The 22,781-nt window shown below is 41.2% G+C and overlaps 1 protein-coding gene across 2 annotated transcripts; it reads left to right on the top strand.

Moving 5' to 3' along the window:
* The first annotated feature begins 646 nt into the window (after nucleotides 1-646).
* On the top strand, nucleotides 647-19,744 carry LOC141804119 (phosphatidylinositol 4,5-bisphosphate 3-kinase catalytic subunit alpha isoform). Of its 2 annotated transcripts, XM_074688395.1 has the most exons (22): nucleotides 647-964; nucleotides 1,849-2,264; nucleotides 2,483-2,692; nucleotides 2,805-3,055; nucleotides 3,376-3,621; nucleotides 4,114-4,199; nucleotides 4,303-4,408; nucleotides 5,379-5,531; nucleotides 5,978-6,112; nucleotides 6,207-6,331; nucleotides 6,440-6,521; nucleotides 6,728-6,892; nucleotides 7,005-7,108; nucleotides 7,300-7,471; nucleotides 8,402-8,410; nucleotides 10,186-10,292; nucleotides 13,402-13,523; nucleotides 13,899-13,977; nucleotides 14,166-14,336; nucleotides 14,878-14,995; nucleotides 16,698-16,849; nucleotides 17,030-19,744. In XM_074688395.1, exons 2-22 carry the CDS (start codon nucleotides 1,913-1,915, stop codon nucleotides 17,298-17,300), a joined length of 3,216 nt encoding a protein of 1,071 aa, XP_074544496.1. In that variant the 5' UTR covers nucleotides 647-964; nucleotides 1,849-1,912; the 3' UTR covers nucleotides 17,301-19,744. The 2 variants fall into 2 exon arrangements, with proteins under 2 accessions (XP_074544496.1, XP_074544497.1); XM_074688396.1 differs by lacking the exon at nucleotides 8,402-8,410.
* The last annotated feature ends 3,037 nt before the right edge of the window (nucleotides 19,745-22,781 follow it).

Below are 22,781 nucleotides of genomic sequence, written 5' to 3' on the forward strand. Positions count from 1 at the left end.
CCTAAACTCCATGTGTATTTCTCATAGGACAGTGGTGACTAACATGACTAAATGGCCTGAAGTGTTTCAAGATACATTAAAAAAGCAGTTTCCTTGACCCACCTGGTATATCTAAAATCCATTTCAGGATACCGGCTTAAATTTGGCCCCAAACAGCAGGGTTAGCCAAAAATGATATCATAATAATTTAGCCGGAAGCAGTAAAACACAAAATGTTAAGGAACAGTGCATCCGTCAATTCTCTCCTTCCACGTTTACCCCTGGGGTCAAACCATCCACACACATGCTGCAGAAAGAATCTGCTGGAGGCAGATGCATGTGACTCTATCCAGCAACTTAACAACAAGCCTGACTGTGTTTTTTTTCCTTGTGGTACTTCCTAACCGTGAACCAGCGGTTTCCCCGAATTCCCCACTCATCCCATGACAAACTGCTCCCCAGCAGGCAGTTTACTCACTCACTCCTTGTGTGTGTGTGTGTGTGTGTGTGTGTGTGTGTGTGTGTGTGTGTGTGTGTGTGTGTGTGTGTGTGTGTGTGTGTGTGTGTGTGTGTGTGTGTGTGTGTGCGTGTGTGTGTGTGTGTGTGTGTGTGTGTGTGTGTGTGTGTGAGGGCGGTCCATCCATGATGTTTAGCCTGTTAGCAGCCTTCGAGCAGGCTAGCTGTGCAGAGCTAGCGTGCTGCCAAAGTGTGCAGTTCGTTTTCGAGGCAGCACAATGAGGAACATCATGAAATATTATATACTCATTCCACTAAAACATATTGACAACATCACGGGGAGATAGGGACGTGTTTTCGCCTCTACAGTGGGTCTGTGTGACCCTCTGGGATCCTTGTTTGGATGGACTGTCGTTGGAGCTAGCAGAGCCGCGGGCACGGATGGGATTTCCTCAGCTAGCCGATGCTAATGGTTGCGCTAGCTGACTAGCTTCGCGGCTAACCGGTTGGCGTTGGCTATCTAACACAGGTAGCTTTCATTTGTTTTTGTGTTTGATAATACCGCTATAAGGAACGATTGCCAAGTTCCTCATACTACATACTGTCAGGTCACATCCCTTTGGTATCGTGTTAACATTTCGTGTGTATCACCCCATGTTTTCATATCATAAATGTCATTGATCCGCATAGAGAACTTAGCTAACAAGATAAGCCATCGAGCCTGCTAAGAAACAAACATATCGTAAACCCTCAAAACAACTGCGAAGAACCAAGTAATAAAGATAACAGTAATATCCAGGCGAAGAGCCAAACATTATCAGCCAACCGGTTCAATGACTTGTTTGTTGTGTCTTATAATTGGTTAGCAAGTATGTTTACGTTATACTTTATGCTCCAGTATTCGACACTCATGGACCTTTGCTGCTCTTTTCAAGTTGCTTTGATGCCATCTCACCATAACACCATCTTACTACAGAGTGTAAAACGTAGTTTTAAAGTTATTATTATGGACTGGTCTTGAGCATGCAAATTAATGACAGGTGTTGTCATATTTGGGTTAGTTGCCAACGTACACATAGTTATCCAAGTGTGACATTGTTAAGATTACCACCTGATCCGTCATGACCAAGTTTTCACCATCGTTCTTACTCACTTGGTTAAAGAGCTCATATGTGATGGCTTCACATCATAGACTGATCTGATAAAGTGTAAAAGTGTACATGATCTATCATGACCATATTTGTCATACAACAATCAGCAATTAGTTTGTTTACCCAGACCTGTGTGTTTCACTTTTTTTAACATCTGTCACCATGTGACCTTACTTTCTACTAAGTATTCATCAGAAGTGTTTTGCATTATTGTGCAGGCATTAGTGCTTCTTATATAATCCTGTTTCCTTCTTCCTTACAGTTGGTTGACATCGCTCATCTGATAATTACCGGGCTCTGAAAAGAGCGGATTTGCTGGCACCATCATGCCTCCCAGGCCCTCCTCAGGAGAACTATGGGGGATGCACTTGATGCCCCCCAGCATCCTAGTGGACTGCCTTCTGCCAAATGGCATGATTCTCACGTTGGAGTGCCTCCGGGAGGCCACACTGATCACAGTCAAGCATGAGCTTTTCAAAGAGGCCAGGAAGTACCCTCTCCACCATCTGCTGCAGGAGGAGAGCTCCTACATCTTTGTCAGTGTCACTCAAGAGGCTGAGCGGGAGGAGTTTTATGATGAGACCAGGAGGTTGTGTGATCTCAGGCTCTTCCAGGCTTTTCTCAAAGTTATCGAGCCTGTGGGCAACAGAGAAGAGAAGATCCTAAACAGAGAGATAGGTATGGCTCTTTCCAGCACTTGAGATAAAACACATTGTGTATTATAGTTATGTTATACATTAAGTGTTGACCTTGGTGATATGGTTTTGGCCATTGAGTAGTATCAAAACATGACGGGTGTTATATATGTTTTCTTTATTTAACTGTGTTATGAAAAGGCAAATACCTTACAAAAGATGTCTAAAAATATTTAACCAAGAACATGTTTTTTCTTATAGGTTTTGCCATTGGAATGCCTATATGTGAGTTTGACTTGGTGAAAGACTCGGAAGTGCAGGACTTCAGAAGGAACATTTTAAATGTTTGCAAAGAGGCTGTTGACCTCAGAGACAGTAATGGGCCCCACAGTAGAGCTTTGTATGTGTATCCTCCCAATGTAGAATCCTCTGTAGAACTACCAAGGCACATCTATAACAAGCTAGACAAAGGTAAGAGATTTGACACAGTGCTGCAAATATCCAAATAAGTTATGTTCATTATTGAGTGATAAATGTATGGCTTTTTTTTTTTTAATTTGGCCTTTTGTTTTCTTTACGTCAGGTCAAATCATCGTGGTCATATGGGTTATTGTGTCGCCCAGCAATGACAAGCAGAAGTACACCCTGAAGATAAACCATGACTATGTACCGGAGCAGGTGATAGCTGAAGCCATCCGTAAAAAGACTCGGAGTATGCTGCTCTCCCAGGAGCAGTTGAAGATGTGTGTACAGGAGTATCAGGGAAAGTACATCCTCAAAGTCTGCGGCTGCGACGAGTACTTACTAGAGAAATACCCTCTGAGTCAGTACAAGGTAATCTAATTTAATCTCAGGCCTGCTGCATCAGATGCAATTGTGCTTAGAGGGGGAGAGATCCACTTCACATCAAATTATCATCCAACACAGATGTGCTCTGCATTTATGACATGAAATTAGATTTTAGACAAAATGTTGCTGATTCAATCAACTGTGTGCATCACTTGAGTTTGTAATGTTTCAGTCGTTCCTCTGTTATTCAAAATTCAGTACATGACAGAGTTTGTTATTGACAGAAATGTTTAAAATCTTGAATTTTTGTGCTTTACGATGTCAAGCAGCACGAGCTGCATTAAATGTCACTTTGTCCTCGACAGTATGTGCGCAGTTGTATCATGCTGGGACGGATGCCTAACTTGATGCTAATGGCCAAAGACAGCCTGTACAGCCAGTTGCCCATGGATAACTTCACCATGCCGTCTTATGCAAGGCGGATATCCACAGCAACACCCTACATGAACGGAGAAACAGCCACAAAGTCCCTGTGGACTATAAACGGAACGCTGCGGATCAAGATACTGTGCGCTACTTATGTCAATGTAAACATCAGAGACATTGACAAGGTACACATCAAGATCAGCACTGTTGTGTGGAGCCCTCAGTGTTTTGTTTTGTTTTCAATTAAAATATTAACTGCAGCATTTGAACATTTGAATACTTTGGGCAATGAAATTAAATTAAATTAAATGTCTGTTCAAGAGGAAGCCACAGCCAGCCATCAGCTACTGACATTATGTCAATTAGGTGGCCGCTGTGTGGTTAGGTTTACGGCCAAGAAAGAAATCCGATCAAGGATGCGGATAATGATTACCAGGCACTGGTTGAATTACAGGCATGAAGTACAGGCAATGTTAAAAACATGTTGATAAACAAATAGTTACTTGGAACTAAAGTAAAAGTTAAAATGCTGAAATATTTGAAATTATCAGATGTCATCTCAGTTTCAGATAGGATGTGTCTGATTGTCCTCATGTTCTGCAGGCCTGGTGCACAGAAAGCTATAGCCGCGTCATGTGATTGTTTGCTGAAACAATGTGCTGTTCTGTCTGCTTTAGATCTATGTCAGAACAGGGATATACCATGGTGGTGAGCAGCTGTGTGACAATGTCAACACCCAGCGCGTGCCCTGCTCGAATCCAAGGTAATACACAAGGCAAAGCAGAGTCTTGCACACTGGGACCTTACTCATATATGTGACAGTCATGTGATTGGTTCTGTAATAACACAATGTCTATTCCCTTCAGGTGGAACGAGTGGCTGAACTACGATATGTACATTCCAGATATCCCGCGTGCTGCCCGGCTCTGCCTCTCCATCTGCTCGGTGAAAGGAAGGAAGGGGGCTAAAGAGGTTAGCAGTGAAATGCAGAGCAGCTACAGTAAAGCTGTGTTTAGTAGTATCAGAATATTACTGGTGACCTCGGCCAAAAAATGTGCTTCTGGGTATAAAAGTTATAGTTTGTACAATTGGAGTAACTGGTTCGGCAGAACTGTCTAATTAACAGCAACAAGTGTTGTTTGTTTACAGCTCAGGAAAATAAAGATGCTTTGTTTTAGTGAAGAAGAATTTCAATAATTTACTTATTTATTCATTGGTGCACATTGTGAAAGTACTTTCCCACAGAGTTAGAGAAGTGGTGATGTGCAGCATCCAGCAGCACATAGTGGTGGCTTCCTTTTTGTTTGATTGTGCTCTGCTAAAGATAAAACTGTTCCTCAGCCCAGATGTGGCCTAAACTGGTCATGTCTGGCTTTTTACAAAATGCATTTTCATAAACTGTTGCAGTCAGCATCAACCCTACAGACAAATACATTGTGTTTTCTTTGTCTGCTGCACAATAGTAATTGCAAGTTGAACACTCTTATTGTGAAGCAGCGCCGATAGAAAAACCTGTTTTCTTTAACGCATCTCTGACACAGGCGCAGCAAAGCGAGTTCAAAACATTGAGGCTGAGTCAGAGAGAAAAAAATGTTACTCTGTCTTACATGCACACAACAATTTTGTGAATCCTTTGTGTGAATGCAAAAGCAGATTCTGCCCCATCCAATCAATAGGACTTTATAGAGATATAACAGCTGAATGCTAAATATTGGATGGCTATTAGCACAAAAGGTGAAGCTTTGTTTTGTTTTTTGTTTTTTTTAAGTTAAAAGATCATAACTTTCAACATCATGTTCAAGGCTTTAACAAAGTCAGTTGCTGAAAGCTTGGGAAACAAACAGCCTCCCTTTGTTCAGCTCTGCACCTGTCTGTTTCGTAGCCCGGGGCTGTTGTCTCTAATGATTTTCATATGCATCATCTTACTGGTATTTTCCTGTAGGAGCACTGTCCCCTCGCCTGGGGCAACATCAACATGTTTGACTACACCCACACACTCGTAGCTGGGAAGATGGCTCTCAACCTGTGGCCAGTCCCACATGGCCTGGAGGACCTGCTTAACCCTATCGGCGTCACAGGATCCAACCCAAACAAGGTGAACTGCAAATGTCAACAGCATGAACATAATGCTGACTCACTGTTTATGCTCCCACGAGTTACTCAAGTTGTGCAGAAAGGACGGTGGTTTGATGGAAGTGTTTTTCATTCCAGTGATAACTTCTTTGTTCAGCTGAAGATATTCAAAGTTGAAGGATGTGTATGCAAATCGTATTTGAGCTATGCGCTCACAAAAACTGACTACACATTTGACTTGTTCAGCCTTTGAAATATTTCTGTTTTGTTTACATGTGACCTCTGAGCCTTATAACCTAGTTCTAAATCAAGCAGGTGACAACATGTAGAGCTGAGGAGCTGGACTTAAGCCACCCGGATTTAATAAACAAGCTCCTTATCCCACTCCATTAATGGCTCATTGACAGACATGCTTGGTTGACAGCAGTAAACATCTTGAATGATTGTTTCTGATTTCCAAACAAACAGGAAACCCCTTGTCTGGAGCTGGAGTTTGACCACTTCAGTTGCCCTGTCAAGTATCCCGATATGACCATCATTGAGGACCATGCAAACTGGATTATCTCCAGAGAGCTTGGCTTTAATTACTGCCACACCGGTTTGGTAAGATGGAATACATTTTATTTGGATGAATAATTCAGCTGAGCCCTTTTTTGTTCTGTTTATTCATGAACGTCTATATTTTACCGCCTCACAGAGTAACAGACTGGCACGGGACAACCCCCTGACTGACACTGACAATGATCAGCTGCGTCAGGTGTGCAACAGAGACCCACTTTCTGAAATCACTGAGCAGGAGAAAGACTTTCTGTGGAGGCACAGGTAATGTATTCCTAGTTTTACCATTGAGTGGGCTCTACTTGAGGCCTGAATAGAGCTGATCTTGTATGATGTCTGTAACTAATTTATATTCTTACCAAACTATTTTAGGCATGACTGTGCCAACATGCCAGAGATCCTTCCCAAGATCCTCCTGGCTGTGAAATGGAACTCCAGAGATGAGATTGCACAGGTGAGCTCAAGTTTCTACCGCTGACATGCTTTTATTTTGAAGGATCTCACATAGGGAAACAGATATACTTTATGGTTAATGTAAAAGAAAGGATTATTTCCTCAGGTGTTCATGAATTAAAAACGCCACCTTGCATTAATTCAAATTGCACAGTGCTTGTTATGTTAGTGTCTTTAGGAAATTTATCGTATTTGTTTTTATTTCAGATGTATTGCCTTCTGAAGGACTGGCCTGCTATCAAGCCAGAACAAGCCATGGAGTTGCTGGATTGCAACTTCCCCGATCCCATGATTCGAGAGTTTGCCGTAAAGTGCCTTGAGAAATACCTAACTGATGACAAACTCTCACAATACCTCATTCAACTGGTTCAGGTGCTTTTTGATTCCAACTTAATTACCCTGAGCTGCTTTCATTAGAGCATCAAGGTTGATGTTTGTTATAATCTTGGTTTAACACTAATAATGTGGTGTTTTCTGTGCTCAGGTTCTGAAGTATGAGCAGTACCTTGACAACCCACTTGCACGCTTTTTGCTGAAAAGGGCGTTAACCAATCAGAGGATAGGACACTTCTTCTTCTGGCACTTAAAGTAAGTTGATTTGTAATGGCTCACTTTAGGAATTAGTCGATTTTGTCTGTGACTAATCCTCCTTATCATGAATTATGTCAAATCCAAGAAAATCCTCTTCAGCCGTGTCTGTCAGTGTTATGTGTGAATGTTTAATTAGAGACCAGACATTGTCTCCACGTTGACACGAATCTCCTCTAACGTATGTGCAGGTCAGAGATGCACAACAAGACAGTGAGCCAGCGATTCGGCCTGCTGTTGGAGTCATACTGCCGGGCCTGTGGCATGTATCTGAAGCACCTGAGCCGACAGGTGGAGGCCATGGAAAAGCTCATCAATCTCACCGACCTCCTCAAACAGGAGAAAAAGGATGAGGCACAGAAGGTAATCCGACAGCCGACAGCTGTTAATTGTGATCCGCTGAGCAGTCAAGTTTAATCTTGACAACATCTGGACCAATCTGGCTGCAGAGATCCCTCGATATTAGAGGAGTGGATAGAGTGATGAAGTTTGAACAGTTTGTCTTTTCAGATTAAGCGTAGCTAAATATAAACAGAGCCAGAGGAGAGACCGGGGAACTCGGTGACGCTCACGGTTGCAGCTGTAGAATTATGAGAACGATCTTAAATAAGTGCTGACAGTCGAATAAGGAACAACTGGAGGTTATGTTTACGTGGTTTACTCAGCATTACTTTTATTCCATCAGCTCTATTTATGTTAATAATATTTCTTGGATTTACTACGATGCTATATAAATCTCTTTGACTGAATTGTGCTGTTGTACTGTTAAGCTGCTGTTAATAAAGGTCAGCTGTTGTGCTTGTTTCACAGTGCAGCCTCCAGGGAAGTAAAAAGAGCAGTGAAAGCAAATGAATGCAGATCAGAGCACAGAGAGGCTCATTATGAAAATATGAACAAAGCTTATCTCTTTTTTATGAGCTCAAACTGAGCTTTTCAGGCAAGAATATAATGAATATGGTGAGTGTACTGTATTCAAGTGACACCTGCCCTATGTAGAAGTGTGACATTGTAAGAGGGCTGTCATTAAACTTCAGTGTTGGTCTGGAAAAGTAAATCAATCCTAGGTTGCTCTGGAGTACAGCAGTAAGAAGACAAAGCTCAGTTTTCTTTCTCTATTATTAATCTGCACCCGGTGCTGGTTAATAATAATGGAGAAAGAAGTGTGTGTGAGTGTCTGTATCTGCAGAGGATCTGTGCACTGCCTTTATTAAGATTGCTGCTCAGCACACACCAAGGTTTCAGTCTGACTGTGCTGTCTCTGTCTCTCCCCTCTGCTCTCTGTATCTGCATCAGACGATAAAGGTACCTTGTGCGTCTGTGTGACATGTCTCTCTGTTCACTAGGCTGCTTGACCACCACGTTCTTTGTCTCACTCATGTCACTTGTGTTGGGTTTAAGTTTGAAACAAGGTGTGTGAACTTTTGTACCTGTGACATAGAGCTGGGCGGTACACCGGTGTTTATGATGTACTGTCGGCACTGTAGGTCAGTAATCACTTCTTGACTCTACCTCTCGACATATTTTACAATCGCCCCAAAAAATGCATAAGAACGGCAGCTGTCAATCATCGTCAAACGTGATGTATAACCTAGTTTTTAACCTCGTATAACTAATGAAAACAAAACTTTTCAGAATAAAGAGGATTTGAATAAAAGACAGCCAAATAATATCTTCAAATCACCGCAACAATCGGATGTGAGAAAAATTTCTACGAGGTGTAATAATTTTTTAAAGTTTGACCACAGCTCATCTTGAATGACTGGAAAGCCAGATTTTTTAATCTGTACTGCAGCCAGCCACCAGGGGGAACAGTTTTTGTGGAGCCGAGCAAGCGGACGTCCATTTTTTTTACAGTCTATGCTTTGCACGCTCTAGTCTCACATGGCGAGATTCCCCATCAACTGTGTACTTCCTACATCGCGTGTCATTAAGAACTGTTTTAGATGTTCATCCATCAACCCTCTTCACTGACGCGTTTGGCTCTTGGTCTTGTCTGTGCTGCACGCACTCTGTTACAGTTTGACACAGTTTAACACATGAGCTGTGCCTGAAATTCCCGTAAGTAACAGGTGGTTAAAAATGGTTCAAACACCAACACTAATACCACTTTTGATCCTGCACAGACATGAACATGTAAAGGTGTATTTATTTATTCTGCTCTCTGAGACTCTCCTTGCGTTACAGGCTTGCACGGATGCGCCGTTTCAGAGCACACAATCATGTCAGTGCTAAATTTAAATTCAGCTGATGAAAAAAGCATTGGTTTCTCTATTCTTTATTGCTCCTGAATGTAGATTATCAGACATGTATGACGAGTCGAGAGCTTTTGTCCAATAGTTGCTCTTTAAGTCCAGAAATGTGGAGAAAGGATGAAAAGCGTTGCTGCAGATTGCGGTCAACAATGAGTTCATTGCATTTACCGAGCACACAGAGTATGCACATCATGGTTCTGCCAGCAGCTAAACACAAGGTGAACTGGCTTTCCTTTTTGAAGTCTTCAGAATAAAGTAAGATCGCGGCGCTCAAGTCATTGTTGCTTCACAAACTCACTCATGCATGCATGTAAAAATCAATATTTCTGATGGTTTAATTTAAAGGCTAGGACTCCATCAGAACTGATCTGTTGCATTGTAGCTTTTAAGTTTAAAAATTATGAAATCGGAAGTGTTTTCAGTCAGAAACATGAAAAAAATCAAGTGATATACAGGCAGAGGAATGTGCCACACCAAATTACCCATGCAGGTCCCCATGCAGTATTCATCCCAATCTGCAAAATAATTATTTGGTGAAACTACCGAACTACTGGTAACACATTCACACACAAACAAAAAAAAACAAACAAAATACCATGCCATACAGTAATACTGTCAAATCTTCAAAAATACTGTGATATATTTTTTTTTTCCATACCGCCCAGCCCTCTGTGACGCTTTCAAATCATCAGTGCGAAGCAGCACAGTTATGGATTATTGTGTCACCTCATTGTGTGCCGTTTTCAGTTTGCTGAGAAAAAGCTGTACACACGTTTTTTTTAACCTGTGGTTTAATAACTGACATGTTTGGTTCCCACATTTAAGGTTCAAATGAAGTTTCTGGTGGAGCAGATGAGGAGGCCTGATTACATGGACGCCCTGCAGAACTTCACCTCTCCTCTGAATCCAGCTCACCAGCTGGGAACCCTCCGGTAAACCAGCACTGATCTCATGCTCGCCATAAACATGTTTATTCCTCTGTTACCTGCCCACAGGCTTAAAACAGTGTCATATATATCATGAAATGGCTGCACTCTGTGTTTGTTCAGCGTACAAATGCAGTCCTATTGCAGTGATTGTTAAGTTTAAAGTTAACGAAGCCCTCCAGAATGACTTAAAGACGTGTATACTGTAAGCCCAGAAATATCAACCTCAGCCTTTACCAACAGAAGATAATACTACGCTTTTATATGAAGCAGGCTTTTGTTGGAAGAAGGCCTTTATGTCCAACTCTCTTTTGGAGAAATACGATTGTTCATACAGATAACATTGCCTTATTCATAGAGCAGCACAGGGTTAAACACTTCACAAACTGCACTACCAGCATAAAGCGTATCTGTGCACATTTCTGCTGCATAGATTTTAGAACCTATGCTTTTATATCATTCAAGTGTTCCACCTTCCAAGCAAAATAACACCTATTCAATGACAGTGGTGCTAAGACATGCACGGAGTGATATTATTACTGTCTGTTAGTTTGACAATTTCTATCACAGAGGGTTCAGTAATTTATGGGCATTCTATTGATTGACCCCCTGCACATACAGGCTGTGACAGTTTGTTCAAAAGTTATTTTTCAAGCTCTCGATTAGAGATGCACCGATCCAAACCTGGTATCGGGTATTGGCCCTAATCCAGCCCCTTAAAGCTGGATTGGGTATTGGTGGGAAGGGATCGGTCTGAACTTGACACCAAGGCTAAACTATGAATTAGGCCATGTCTACCAGCCGGGTATTTTCCTCATCTTTTATTTTTGTATGTTTACGCCTGTCGTCCACACGAAACCGCAGCTTTACGTCACTAAAAACGATGTTTTCTGAAAACTCCAGCCAAAGTGAAGATTTTAGAAAACTCTGGTTTCATGGTTTCATGTGGACGTCGGTAAACTGAGTTTTTGGTTCTCAAACGTCACAGCTGGGTGACGGGGGCTCATTCTGATTGGCTGGCATGGGTTTTACGTCAGGGAAACACCGCCCATTATGGGTTTGACATGCTTCGAGCCGCACTCACCGGCGGATTTACCCGCTGCATGTGGATGAAAGTATTTTTTAAAACGAACGAGGGAGGATACTCGTTTTTGAAAATGCCTGGCTACATGTGAACATGGCTGTAGTCTACAGGGTATAAAAATTTACAACCAAATAGTAGAGATGTCCCAGTCCGATATTAATATCGGATATCCGTCCAATATCAGCAAAAAAAACAAATATCGGTATCGTATCGGAATGCATCTAAAATCTCCGATATAAGCAGTCCATTCCAGACTCCGCTCCTGCTGTTTTTATTTGATTTATTTAGGTTATTTTCTAGGTCTTCTAATTAATTCTTTATTCAATTACTAGTATTTTTTGTTTAATGTTGACATTTCTGTTACCCACTGGTTAATGATAAATGGGCTAGTTTTTGCTCATACCTACTGTTGCTGACTACTGTTTTTGTTTGAATAATATCACTTAATCAAGCCTTTTCTAACATAACATACTACAAAATAAGTAATAAAAGTATGCATGTTTAATGCTGATATCGGTATCGGCCAATACTCAATGCTGCAGTATCGGTATCGTATCGGAAGTGAAAATGTAATATCGAGACATCCCTACCAAATAGTCAAATCTGTAAATTCTGAAGCAACCAAAATGCTGTTTAATATTTAAACACTTTTGGTTTAAATAAATATTAACTTCATTAATTCCATATGTACACATTTTTTGTCTTTTACTCAAACATTCCCTGTCTTTTCCCACAGTAGGGCATGCAGGTTATTATTCAACAACGGCATCAAATCAGTTTCAGTACCGGTCAATACCCAAACCCAGGTATCAGTATCAGTATCAGGACATGAAAAGATGGATCGTTGCATCCCTACTCTCAATGCGTTTAATCACAGAGGAAACAACAGAGACTGAGAGTAGGAAACAGGGTAAGAAAGGAGCCACAGATTAAACTCAAACCAAGGGACAACATCTGGTTTTAAGAAATGAAAGCAGAGGTGCCAAAAGCTGAAGTTCATTGACAGTCTGTTTGAGACTGGCTGCAGTATGAGCACACACTTTACAGGGATTGAGTTTTTTTCTAACTGGGCAGTATAGAAGGTCTTTGGATCACAAGTTTACCTAAATAGAGGCATAGCTCTTGTGCCTCTTGACGCCCTTTCACTGTAGTAAGGAGGCTTAAAGCCTGCCTCTGAGGAATGGGTACCTTTCACATTTGAAACGATACGGTACCAATGCTGGGTACCTGGCAATCTGTATCGGTACTCAACGGTACTGATTTTCAATACTTTTATTTAACATATTTATTCTTCAATATACAGCCTTGAAATGCTGTGTTCATGTCCAGTATGGAAAATTCCACTCCCTCACTGCCACAAGGATGCATTTAGGTACCTAAACATGGTACCTTTTGATTTTACATGAATCGGTACCCAGTACTTTTGACAGAATCCGGTCAGTACCTATAAAAATACCTAATTCGGTACCGATCCCTACTGCCTCTTGAGTCAGCATTTCCAATATGGCACCTGCCGACCATAGTCATCATTAGTCTGTTCAGGAACAGATGGATGATGTCACAGAGACCATGCACATTTATTATACAGTCTATGAGTTAACCCCACGTCACCTGCTTGAGTCGTCTCTTCATTGGGTGCATGACTGAAGTGCCAGGCCTCACTGGCACACTGCTGGTAACTTACTGTGCAGTTTGTGTCTCATCTGTTATGATGTGACAGCCTCACAGTGAACTGGTGAAGACTTCCCTCCTCCGTCCAGCTTGTTGTGTATGTGGAAAGAATTGAACTCTGTCAGGATGAGAGCAGACAACCCGGGACCGTAATTGGAAGCTGGTTTTTATTTAGTCATGAAGGATGTGATCTGAGCCATTAAAAGGGCCATTCCACACCTTATTTGAAGATTCACAATGTATTGTTTAAATCTGGTCTTAAAGCAGCAATCTGGCCTCATTATTAACTACAAACTATAACTGATGTATTTATTTTTAACCTTTCTCACCCTCTAAAAAACATCTGTGGCTCTGTTTCAGTCTGGAGGAATGCAGGATGATGTCGTCAGCGAAGCGACCGCTGTGGCTTAACTGGGAAAACCCAGATATGATGTCAGAGCTGCTCTTCCAAAACAACGAAATCATCTTCAAGAATGGAGACGGTGAGTTCAGCCTCTGTGTTTATCCCTCTGGCTCTTTCAAAAGCTCTCGCTCTTCTTGTCTCATCTTAACTGCGTAGCTCAGTACACACACAAACACACAGACCTCTAAGTGTGCCCCCAAAGTCCTTCTTAGCCTATAGTTCATATCATGGAGCACAAACACAACCTAAGCCATGCTGCACAGTCTGAAGTAGCCTTCTTGTTAGAATCACACCTCTCAGCAGCTGCTCGGGCATTTTGGTGCACCATCTGTGACCAAACCGACTTTGACAGCTCTGCTCCATAATGCATGGTGCCGTTGATCAAAGTGCAGCTAAGCAGCTAATAATCACCTGACTGTCATCCTCCTCCTCGTCTCTCTCTGTGCCTCTGCAGATCTGAGGCAGGACATGCTGACGCTGCAGATCATTAGGATAATGGAGAACATCTGGCAGAACCAAGGCCTTGATCTCAGGTAGGCTCCTCCCCTTCTCCCATGACAGCGTGGATGCAGGTGCGCATTAACAGGCGCTGGATACTTTCATGTTCTGCTCTCCATACCTGAATGCAGATTAGCAGAAACCACCTCAGCTCGTCTGATGTCACGGATGTCCTGAGGATCTCTTCCTCTCTTTAAGTTTCCTGTCCCTCCTCTTCCTCCAGGATGCTGCCCTATGGTTGTCTGTCCATCGGCGACTGTGTGGGTTTGATCGAGGTGGTGAGGAGCTCTCACACCATCATGCAGATCCAGTGTAAAGGAGGCCTGAAGGGGGCGCTGCAGTTCAACAGCCACACGCTGCATCAGTGGCTCAAGGATAAGAACAAGGGAGAGATGTGAGTGCAAACAAAGACTCTTTTTTTTTAAGCTTCCTCATCTTTGAGGTGATTCTCATGATGATATGAAGATTTATTTAAATTATAGTTTCCTTCTAATCTGATAAACGCCGACTTATTAATATATAAATAAAAGATCTAAGACCTTCATGACTCATCCTGCAGTGAAGGGTGTAGCATATTAAGCTGCTAAAGAAACACTTTTGACACTTTTTTCACACAATCAAAGACGTTCTCTGGTCTTCATTACCCTTTCGTACTTTATAATTCACATTTCCCTGTGATTAATCTAAACTTCAGCATGATGTGTTGCACTTTCATCATCACTTGGCAGTTTGGATCCTTCTTCTTTTTCTAAATTGATTGGTGATATTAGTTTAGGGGTGATGATGCACTGCAGTGCTATTTGCTGCAACAAATGCCAGTTAAAAGCTGCCCAGCATATAAGATTTCCAGAAACTCATTTGTGGCGTCAAGTTTCATGCTGCTGGTCTTTTAATCTCTTTCAAATGAAGAATTTTTCGTTTTTTTGTCTTCTCAGGTATGACCAAGCCATCGATCTGTTCACACGGTCCTGTGCGGGCTACTGTGTAGCCACATTTATCCTGGGCATAGGAGACAGACACAATAGCAACATTATGGTGAAAGATGATGGACAGGTATGGAGTCATTCTGATGCTGATTTTTAATTAACTTTCTGCACATTTGTACCTCCGAAAGTAGATGCACACTTGATCAAAGTTTTAAAACAAGTTGAAAAATTGCAGGAATTTACATTTTGCTCTGTTTGATCTTCACAAAGGCTCTGAATAGAGCGTCAAAATACAAAAAGAAGAAATGGGAGTGAGACAAAAAACAATGAGTAAGCAGTTGAATGCAAAGAACAGTCAAACTGTAATGTGCCTTTGATCAGCAGATAAAATGTTTAAGACCCCGGCTAAAAAAAGAAGAAAACTCCCTGAAATAGAAATCAAATTTAAAATAAAAAAGACCTCAGTAATGAGGGGCTCCACTGTTCTTGTTGGTCACTTTAAAAATTTGAGTGTTTCCAGGAGGCTGGTGAGAGCGTTGCTCCAGGTGGTGAAGATGGCTTCATGGACGCCATCCACTGTCTGGAGCTACTGTCTATTTTTGTGAACTTTCCTCTCCATCCATTCCCAAATGTTTTCAGTGTGATTTAGATCAGGGGAACAAACAGGATGGTGCCAAAGAGTGAGGTTAATCTTCTGGAAGAAGTCTTTGTCAGGCAGGCATTGTGAACTTCAGCGTTGCCCTGTTGAAAAACCCAGTCATTACCACACAGACCAGGGCCCTCAGTCATGGAGGAAGCCCACGGCAGCATCTCCACATAGCCAGCTGCCGTTTGATGCTCCTGCACAACTTGAAACTTAGTTGATTCATTAAAGGAAAAAGCACCCAGATCATGATGGTGTGTTGTGGGAGGCCTTGCCTCTACAGCTCAACAGTCAGACCACGTTCAAAGAGAGAAACTTGTTTTGCCTTGGCTGTCGGGAGGTCATGACAGAGCGGGTACCTGACAGTAGGGATGCATCAATCCAAGTTTTCTGGTTCTGATACCTGGGCTTTGGGTATCGACCAATACCGATACTGATCCAATATCGGTGTTTAATAATAACCTGTATGCCCTACTGCGGGATAAAACTGGTAATGTTTCAGGTAAAAGGCAAAAATTGAGTATATGGAGTTACTGAAGTTAATGTTTATTTAAACTACGAAATATTTAAATGTTTACCAGCAGTTTGGTAAATAATCATGCTTCAGAATGTGCAGAAATTTATATTCAATTGTAATACTTTTTATCCTGTAGACTGGTAATTCAGCAAAAACAAAGAAAGTGCATCAGAGGTAACACTCAAAGTCAAGTACAAAAGAAAAGGGAGAAAGCTGGTTCCCTGATACCAGTCAAGCTTTGAGGGGCACCGATACCCGATACCCGATACCTGATACCTGATAGGTATCAGCACAGCCCTACCTGACAGACATTTAATCCACATTTTCGAGCAGACTTTAATTTTCAAAGGCTAAAAGCACTGCCATCAAACATGCCGAAACAAATGTTTGAAGTGATCAACATGAATGGTAAAGCTACTTAGTATTGAGTCAGTTTTTTAAAGTTTACTCGTACTTCAGAGGGTTTTCAGGGTTTTTGAGAAATACTTCAGTTGAATTTTTATTTTCAATAAATTGGTTACTCATTATTTTTTGTCTCACTTTTGTGTTTTGAAAATCTATTTTGAACCCTTTTAAGATCCAACAGCGCATAATGTAAATTAATTTGTCAACTGTTCTTAATATTTTGATCAGAAATGTATCTGATGTCTTGTTTTTTTGTGTCTAAAGCTGTTTCACATAGACTTTGGCCATTTCCTTGACCACAAAAAGAAGAAGTTTGGGTACAAGAGAGAACGAGTTCCCTTCGTGCTCACGCAGGACTTCCTGATTGTTATCAGCAAAGGAACTCAGGAGTGCACCAAAACAAGAGAGTTTGAAAGGTAAAACCACTACACAAGAGTTTTTTATTTGGTCATATTTATCGGGAACATTCACTTCTTTTTTTCCCCAAAGTTGAGGAAACAGGATATTGAGCTGTTTTCTGCAGCATCATGAGATTCCTCTTTAACTGTCAGATTCTCGCCTCCACTTTTCACGTGTTGTACCTTTTCTTCTCTCAGGTTTCAGGAGATGTGTTACAAAGCCTACCTTGCTATCCGGCAGCACGCCAACCTCTTCATCAACCTCTTCTCCATGATGCTGGGCTCCGGGATGCCTGAGCTGCAGTCGTTTGACGACATCGCCTACATCAGGAAGACTCTCGCCTTGGACAAGTCCGAGCAGGAGGCCCTGGACTACTTCATGAAGCAGATGAATGACGCTCACCACGGCGGGTGGACGACAAAAATGGACTGGATTTTCCACACAATCCGCCAGCACGCCATGAACTAACATGGCAGGGACATGGACGTCAGCAGTGTGCTCTGAACGGACAGAGAAAGAAGGATAAAGCAAGGTATTTCCTCAAACACAAACAGACTGAAGCCAGCGTGTTGCTCTGAAACACAACCTGCTACTGCACCTCAAAGTAAGGGTGCTCTGAAGGGCCACTTCTAGAGCCTTGAAACCTAAATGTTACTGCAGGTTTTTAAAGTCCTCTCTCTGCATTATGAACTTGAAAAAGCAGGGTGGAGTCATCGTCTATCAGTCGTCTTCATAGGAACTAAACAGGTGTGATGGACCTCAACAGCGTTGGCCTTCTTCATGTGATCCAACTTTGGACAAATTTTTATTTTCTTATCTTTTAAAACGTCTTTCACTACATCTTAAACCATCAGCATTAAGGAAGAGACATCATGAAGTTGTAAACATTAGCACAGCTTGTTTTTCTCCATTGAGAAGATGACAGAGCAAACCTGTTGAACTCCCACTATTTGTGCTGAACTGACGTCAGCAAACGCACCAAGCCATTGAGGTGGTCGTAAAAACAGTTGAAACACTCATTTAAACAGAAAAAAAAACACTTATCTATCATTGAACTCTTTTTGGAGATGACTTATTTGTAGCCTATCCTCAGTTTATATCAAACACCAGATACCTGACTTTTGTACAGCAGTATATCTAGAGACTTGTATGCATTCGGTGCACATATTCCTTTTTGAATCTATTTTCTACTGAGCCAAAGTATGAGATGAGAAACTCACTACTCCGCAGTCTTATCCTAAATCAAAGCATCAAAAATATCACTACTATTCCAAGTCCTGCGTGTACTCATAGCACTGATCTCCGCAGTATTTTCTTTGTTTTGTTTTGTCTATCAGTATTATTCTGCCGGATGTAGAGGCACAAGAGTGTATCAGTCATCCAACCCCCGAAGCAGTTCGATTCGCAGACAGTGGAGATAAACTCGTAAACGGTCAGCTGGGTTGGTCTTTCTCGAGCTGAACGCAGGGGAGAAGGATGTGCAGTGTTCCCTTTGTGTGCTGTGCTGTTACACTATGCAAGATGTGATCCCGTAACATACTGTTTACTGCAAGAAAAGAAAAAAGTGATGTCAGAGTGAAAGAGAAAAGCATCTCCCTCAGACATCCTTAACACCGCGCAGTGTCTGCAGACTTCATACAGACGGTACACGGAAGACAAAAATGCTGCACCATCACAGGATCCTTTTCTTCTTCCTACAAAAAAAAAGAAAAAGAAACAGCTGTGAGAAACGTCTTTGGTCCTTACCTTTTGCTTCTCCTTACCAGCTTTCTCTGTGGAGCTTCAATCAAAGCCATCTGTAAAATTTACAGTTCCGCTCCTGTCTCCTTGTTCTTGATCAGAGGGATCATTTCAAACACACTCTTCCCGTCACGCTCGGTCCCAGATCGTGACATCCAAGTAAAGTAGAGCAACCGAACTGAAATGTTTTGAACCTTCCAAGTGTCTTCTTCCTTCCTCTGTCCTATGATTGTCACCTCTATGTGTGAGAGGAAAAGTCTCTGCAGGTTACATTGCATAGACACATACATAAGAGGTCAGTACATGTTGTAGCTTTACCAAATGAAATACAACAGGGTGGTTTCTGGGTGTGAAAGTCAGTCTGAACGTCCAGTTTATGTTTTCTCTACATCTGTAAGGAAACACCCAGAAACTCTTCCCTCTAAGATGCATGAGCTGCTGTACGGGCTACAGAGCAACGGGCCGGACCCAAACTTAAAAAGACCCCCCTTACTTTACAGAAGAACTCTAAATGATGCTACTCCCCCTCGTACTTACATGTAATGCTTGTTTTCTGTTTCTCTCCCTGCGTTATGCATGAGGTCCTCAAAAATCTGCTTTTTCTTGTTTATTTGACCTGATGTTGTTTACTTGAATTTCATGTATAAAAATAAAGACCTTGTTACTTGTGTGAGGTACAACAAAGTCACAATGAAGGTAACAGAGAACTGCTACTACATGTGCATATGCTTTTTCCTTGAATAACTACAGAGGTAATATATTTTTGTATTTTTAAAATGTAAGCAAACTCGCATATGTAACTGTTAACCAAAAAAGAAAAAAAAGGAGGATTCATGCATTTCATGCACCATCCTCATAGAAACCCCCAGTAGACAGCTTCTAGTTGTTGAATCGATATGAATGAAAGCAGCAGAGGTGAATTGTTGAATGAAGGACAAGGACTTGATGCTGTGAGATCTGTCACACCAAGTAGAAGTCTGTAAGCACACTAAGGAGGAAGAAGCTACCCTGCATGTTAAGTAAACAGACTCATATGTTAGTCATGTACTCATCTGTGTATATATATATCTATATATATATATATAGAGATATATATATATATAATAAAACCTTTTCAAATACTTGTAGTCATCCTCATATGACCATGTCTGATGAGAAACTGTATGAATTCATTTATTGTACCGATGAATAAAAACATTTCTCCCTATATGAATCCAGTGTTTCTTTTCAGGCATTTTTATTCTGTTTGCTTTATGCCAAATCAAAATAACTGTAATTTACACAGCACCTTTTTTATTGCTGCCCCTTAAGATAAAGATCTACTTTAGCGAGGAACAAAAGCTACACAAAGACTTAAAACTGTCCTTAAGTACAGGACTTGAAGCAGCCTAGAGCAACATCTAATGAAACCTAAGTGTTATCCTGGGGAGATGACTGTAGTGACTTCTGAGTGATGGAAAAATAATATATCTGGCAAATTTTCCTTTAAAGTCGAGCTCAGAATGAGAGGCCAAGATACTGTCAGCTAAATAATGCTGCATTGCTGTGTTGCTTTTTAGGGTTTGACAAGGGTTGAATGGACGACAGGACGGCTTATTCCAGGTTAAAAAAGGTAAAACATCAACGCACATTTGTTGAACTTATACACTGATGTAAAACTCAGAGCAGTATGACATTGTCGTAATTATGACAGTATTTGACTCTGAAAATGGTCATGTGTCTGGTTGTATTTTTTTAATTTCTTTTTTAGTCCTCCATTATAAATGCTCTAACATACTGTAGCCCCAAAGGATAAAGTTTATTAAGCTTAAACAATATCAGATAAGTGTTTGTACAGAAACCATTAGCAGACATGCATCTTTTTGTTTGATTTAATCTGACATAAGTTCATTTCTCATGGTCCTGTGGAGACCACAAACCACTTTTCTAATTATCCCAAGACAACGAAAACTCCGTTTTACAAACCGACTATTGAATGATGGATGAATTAAGATAACAAGAAAACAAAGTTCCAGAATAAAACCAGTCATTCACTTTTTATTATGTGAAATTTAGATAAATGAAATGTAACCATGAACCCAGCTCAGACCTTTTTTTTATTATGGGTATCGTGGAGTCTCTTAATGCTCTGTAAAACAGCAGCGCTGTCCTAAAGGTTTCCTGAGTATAACATCAAACTGATTTAATAGCGAGGGTGGGTCGACATCTCAGATATCAGTAATTCAATTCTTCAGAGTCAAAATGAACATTTTAGATATACAACATCATTCTACTTCAGACAAATGAGATTCTTCATAACATTTAAAGGCTTCCACTTTCAGAAATCAGCTAAAGTCATTTTCCAATCTATAATGAACATTCAGGATATCAGCAACAGCACTATTATTGAGGAAAAAAGTGCTTTTACAGATATCTACTAATCAGCTCTTACAAGTTATCATAATAACTCTGGATATTCAAAGTGAAGATTCATCCTAGGCACACGTTATTTAATTTTGTGTTATAAAAACACATTGTTTCCATCAAATAAAGTAATTAATAACATCTGCACTTAACTGATGAGTACTTATAGGCAGTTCGAGAAATCTTCCGCTATCATTTGGACTTTTAAAGGTCCCATGTTATGCTCCTTTTCTGCAGTTTAATATGGATCATTGATGTCTTCATGAAATGGTAGTAACATGTTTTGGTCCAAAAAGCCAATAAATCAAGCACAGCGGCATTGTTTCCAGGCTCTCATAGCCCCTCTGTTCAGAACACTCTGATTTAGTGGGCGTGGCCTTCATATGTAAATGAGTCACTGCTGATACCGCCCCGCTCTTCTGCGTCACTGAGAGCGGCGCCACGAGCTTTGAGTGCACAATGTTTAGAAAACAGCGAAGCTCGTTTACCGTAACATTACAGGCTAAAACAACAGGCTAACAGCAGCTAAAGTTAGCATCCTGAAGCTGACACAGAGACAGGGGGGACGCTGAGGAAAAGCTCTTACATCTGCTCCACAGCACACAGCATTTAAAACACTCACATTTCCAGGGTCCGAGGTTTGTTGGAGGATGGTTGGTAATGCGCCTGGATTCAGAACCAGTCTATTTGCTAGCCCTCTGTTGTTCTGTCCAGAGTTGGAAAAGCAGTCGGCCATGAAGTGACTAGTACACACATGCACAGTTTTACTGAGTGTAGCTGGCACATTTCCCTCATAAATAAACTCTAGCCACTTAGTCTTGTCTTCTTCTGAGATAGGAAGCTTGAGCATGGAACTATGTGACTGTTTACAGCCAAAAACAGAGCAGTGATGGCTCTTCAACTTTGGCATTTTCCCCTCTGCTGCTGTAGAGATTTCTCTCCAGCAGCGGGGAGAGGAGTGGGCGGGGAGGTGGTTCCGGGTTTCTTCTCCGGTGGACCGATGAGGTCAGACTTGCTCCTGATTGGTCAAAAAAGGGAATCGCTGACGTCGGCAAAACCCCAAAATCCAAACAGCTCGTTTTAGGTCAGGATTTAACAATCATAGAAAATAAGTTAATCAAATATAAGCAAAAATAACATGTATACATTATATGTACAATTTTACAACCCTTATTGTAAGTTGGGTTTATTAGCCAAATTTACAAACTTTCAGGTGTTTGTAATAAGCAAATCAAACAAAACTGTTTAAATAACTTGACACAGCTTTTGTTTATTTGTTTATGTTTTTTTACACAAACAAGCACGTTGATACACAATGACATCAAAGGCACTGAGTGTCCCAATAAATACAGTTGGGAGCATAGTTTACTATCTTCACGTGCAAAGAACTGGAGATTCACTGCCTGAAGAAAGAGGAAGCTATCCACCAGCTATCTGCCACCATCATTCCTGAGAAGTCAGGTTGTCAAAAACCCTCAAGAGGTTGGGAAGGACCTGCAGCAAGACTTGGTGACAGCAGGCACTATGGTTTCAGTTTGCACAGTAAGGCACATACTAGATTAATAAGCTAAGTAAGCTTTGGAATTCCTGTAGGGCAATGAAACAAACCTGGGACATTTTTGGCTCACTGAGCAACTGAAGCATTTGTTGAAAAGAATACTCTGCCCACAGTGAAGCATGGTGGTGCCTCGGTGTTGCTCTGGAGCGGCTCTGCTCATTCTTGGTCTGGAAACCTGCAGCATGTGAATGTTGTGCGTGGTCAGATTTTGAAAAAGAAAACTCATCCCGGATTTAAAAGGCTATTAA

This window comes from Halichoeres trimaculatus, unplaced genomic scaffold (assembly GCF_033239565.1).
Source record: "Halichoeres trimaculatus isolate MK-OKI-2021-1 unplaced genomic scaffold, fHalTri1.1 fHalTri1_scaffold_15, whole genome shotgun sequence".
Lineage (NCBI taxonomy): Eukaryota > Metazoa > Chordata > Actinopteri > Labriformes > Labridae > Halichoeres > Halichoeres trimaculatus.

What these genes read in the sequence shown, in the direction of transcription:
- LOC141804119 (XM_074688395.1), top strand. Translation starts at nt 1,913, where the DNA reads ATGCCTCCCAGGCCCTCCTCAGGAGAACTATGGGGGATGCACTTGATG. An exon ending in GACTTTCTGTGGAGGCACAG is followed by an intron (nt 6,332 to 6,439) that starts GTAATGTATTCC and finishes AAACTATTTTAG; the next exon opens with GCATGACTGTGCCAACATGC. An exon ending in AAAACAAGAGAGTTTGAAAG is followed by an intron (nt 16,850 to 17,029) that starts GTAAAACCACTA and finishes TTCTTCTCTCAG; the next exon opens with GTTTCAGGAGATGTGTTACA.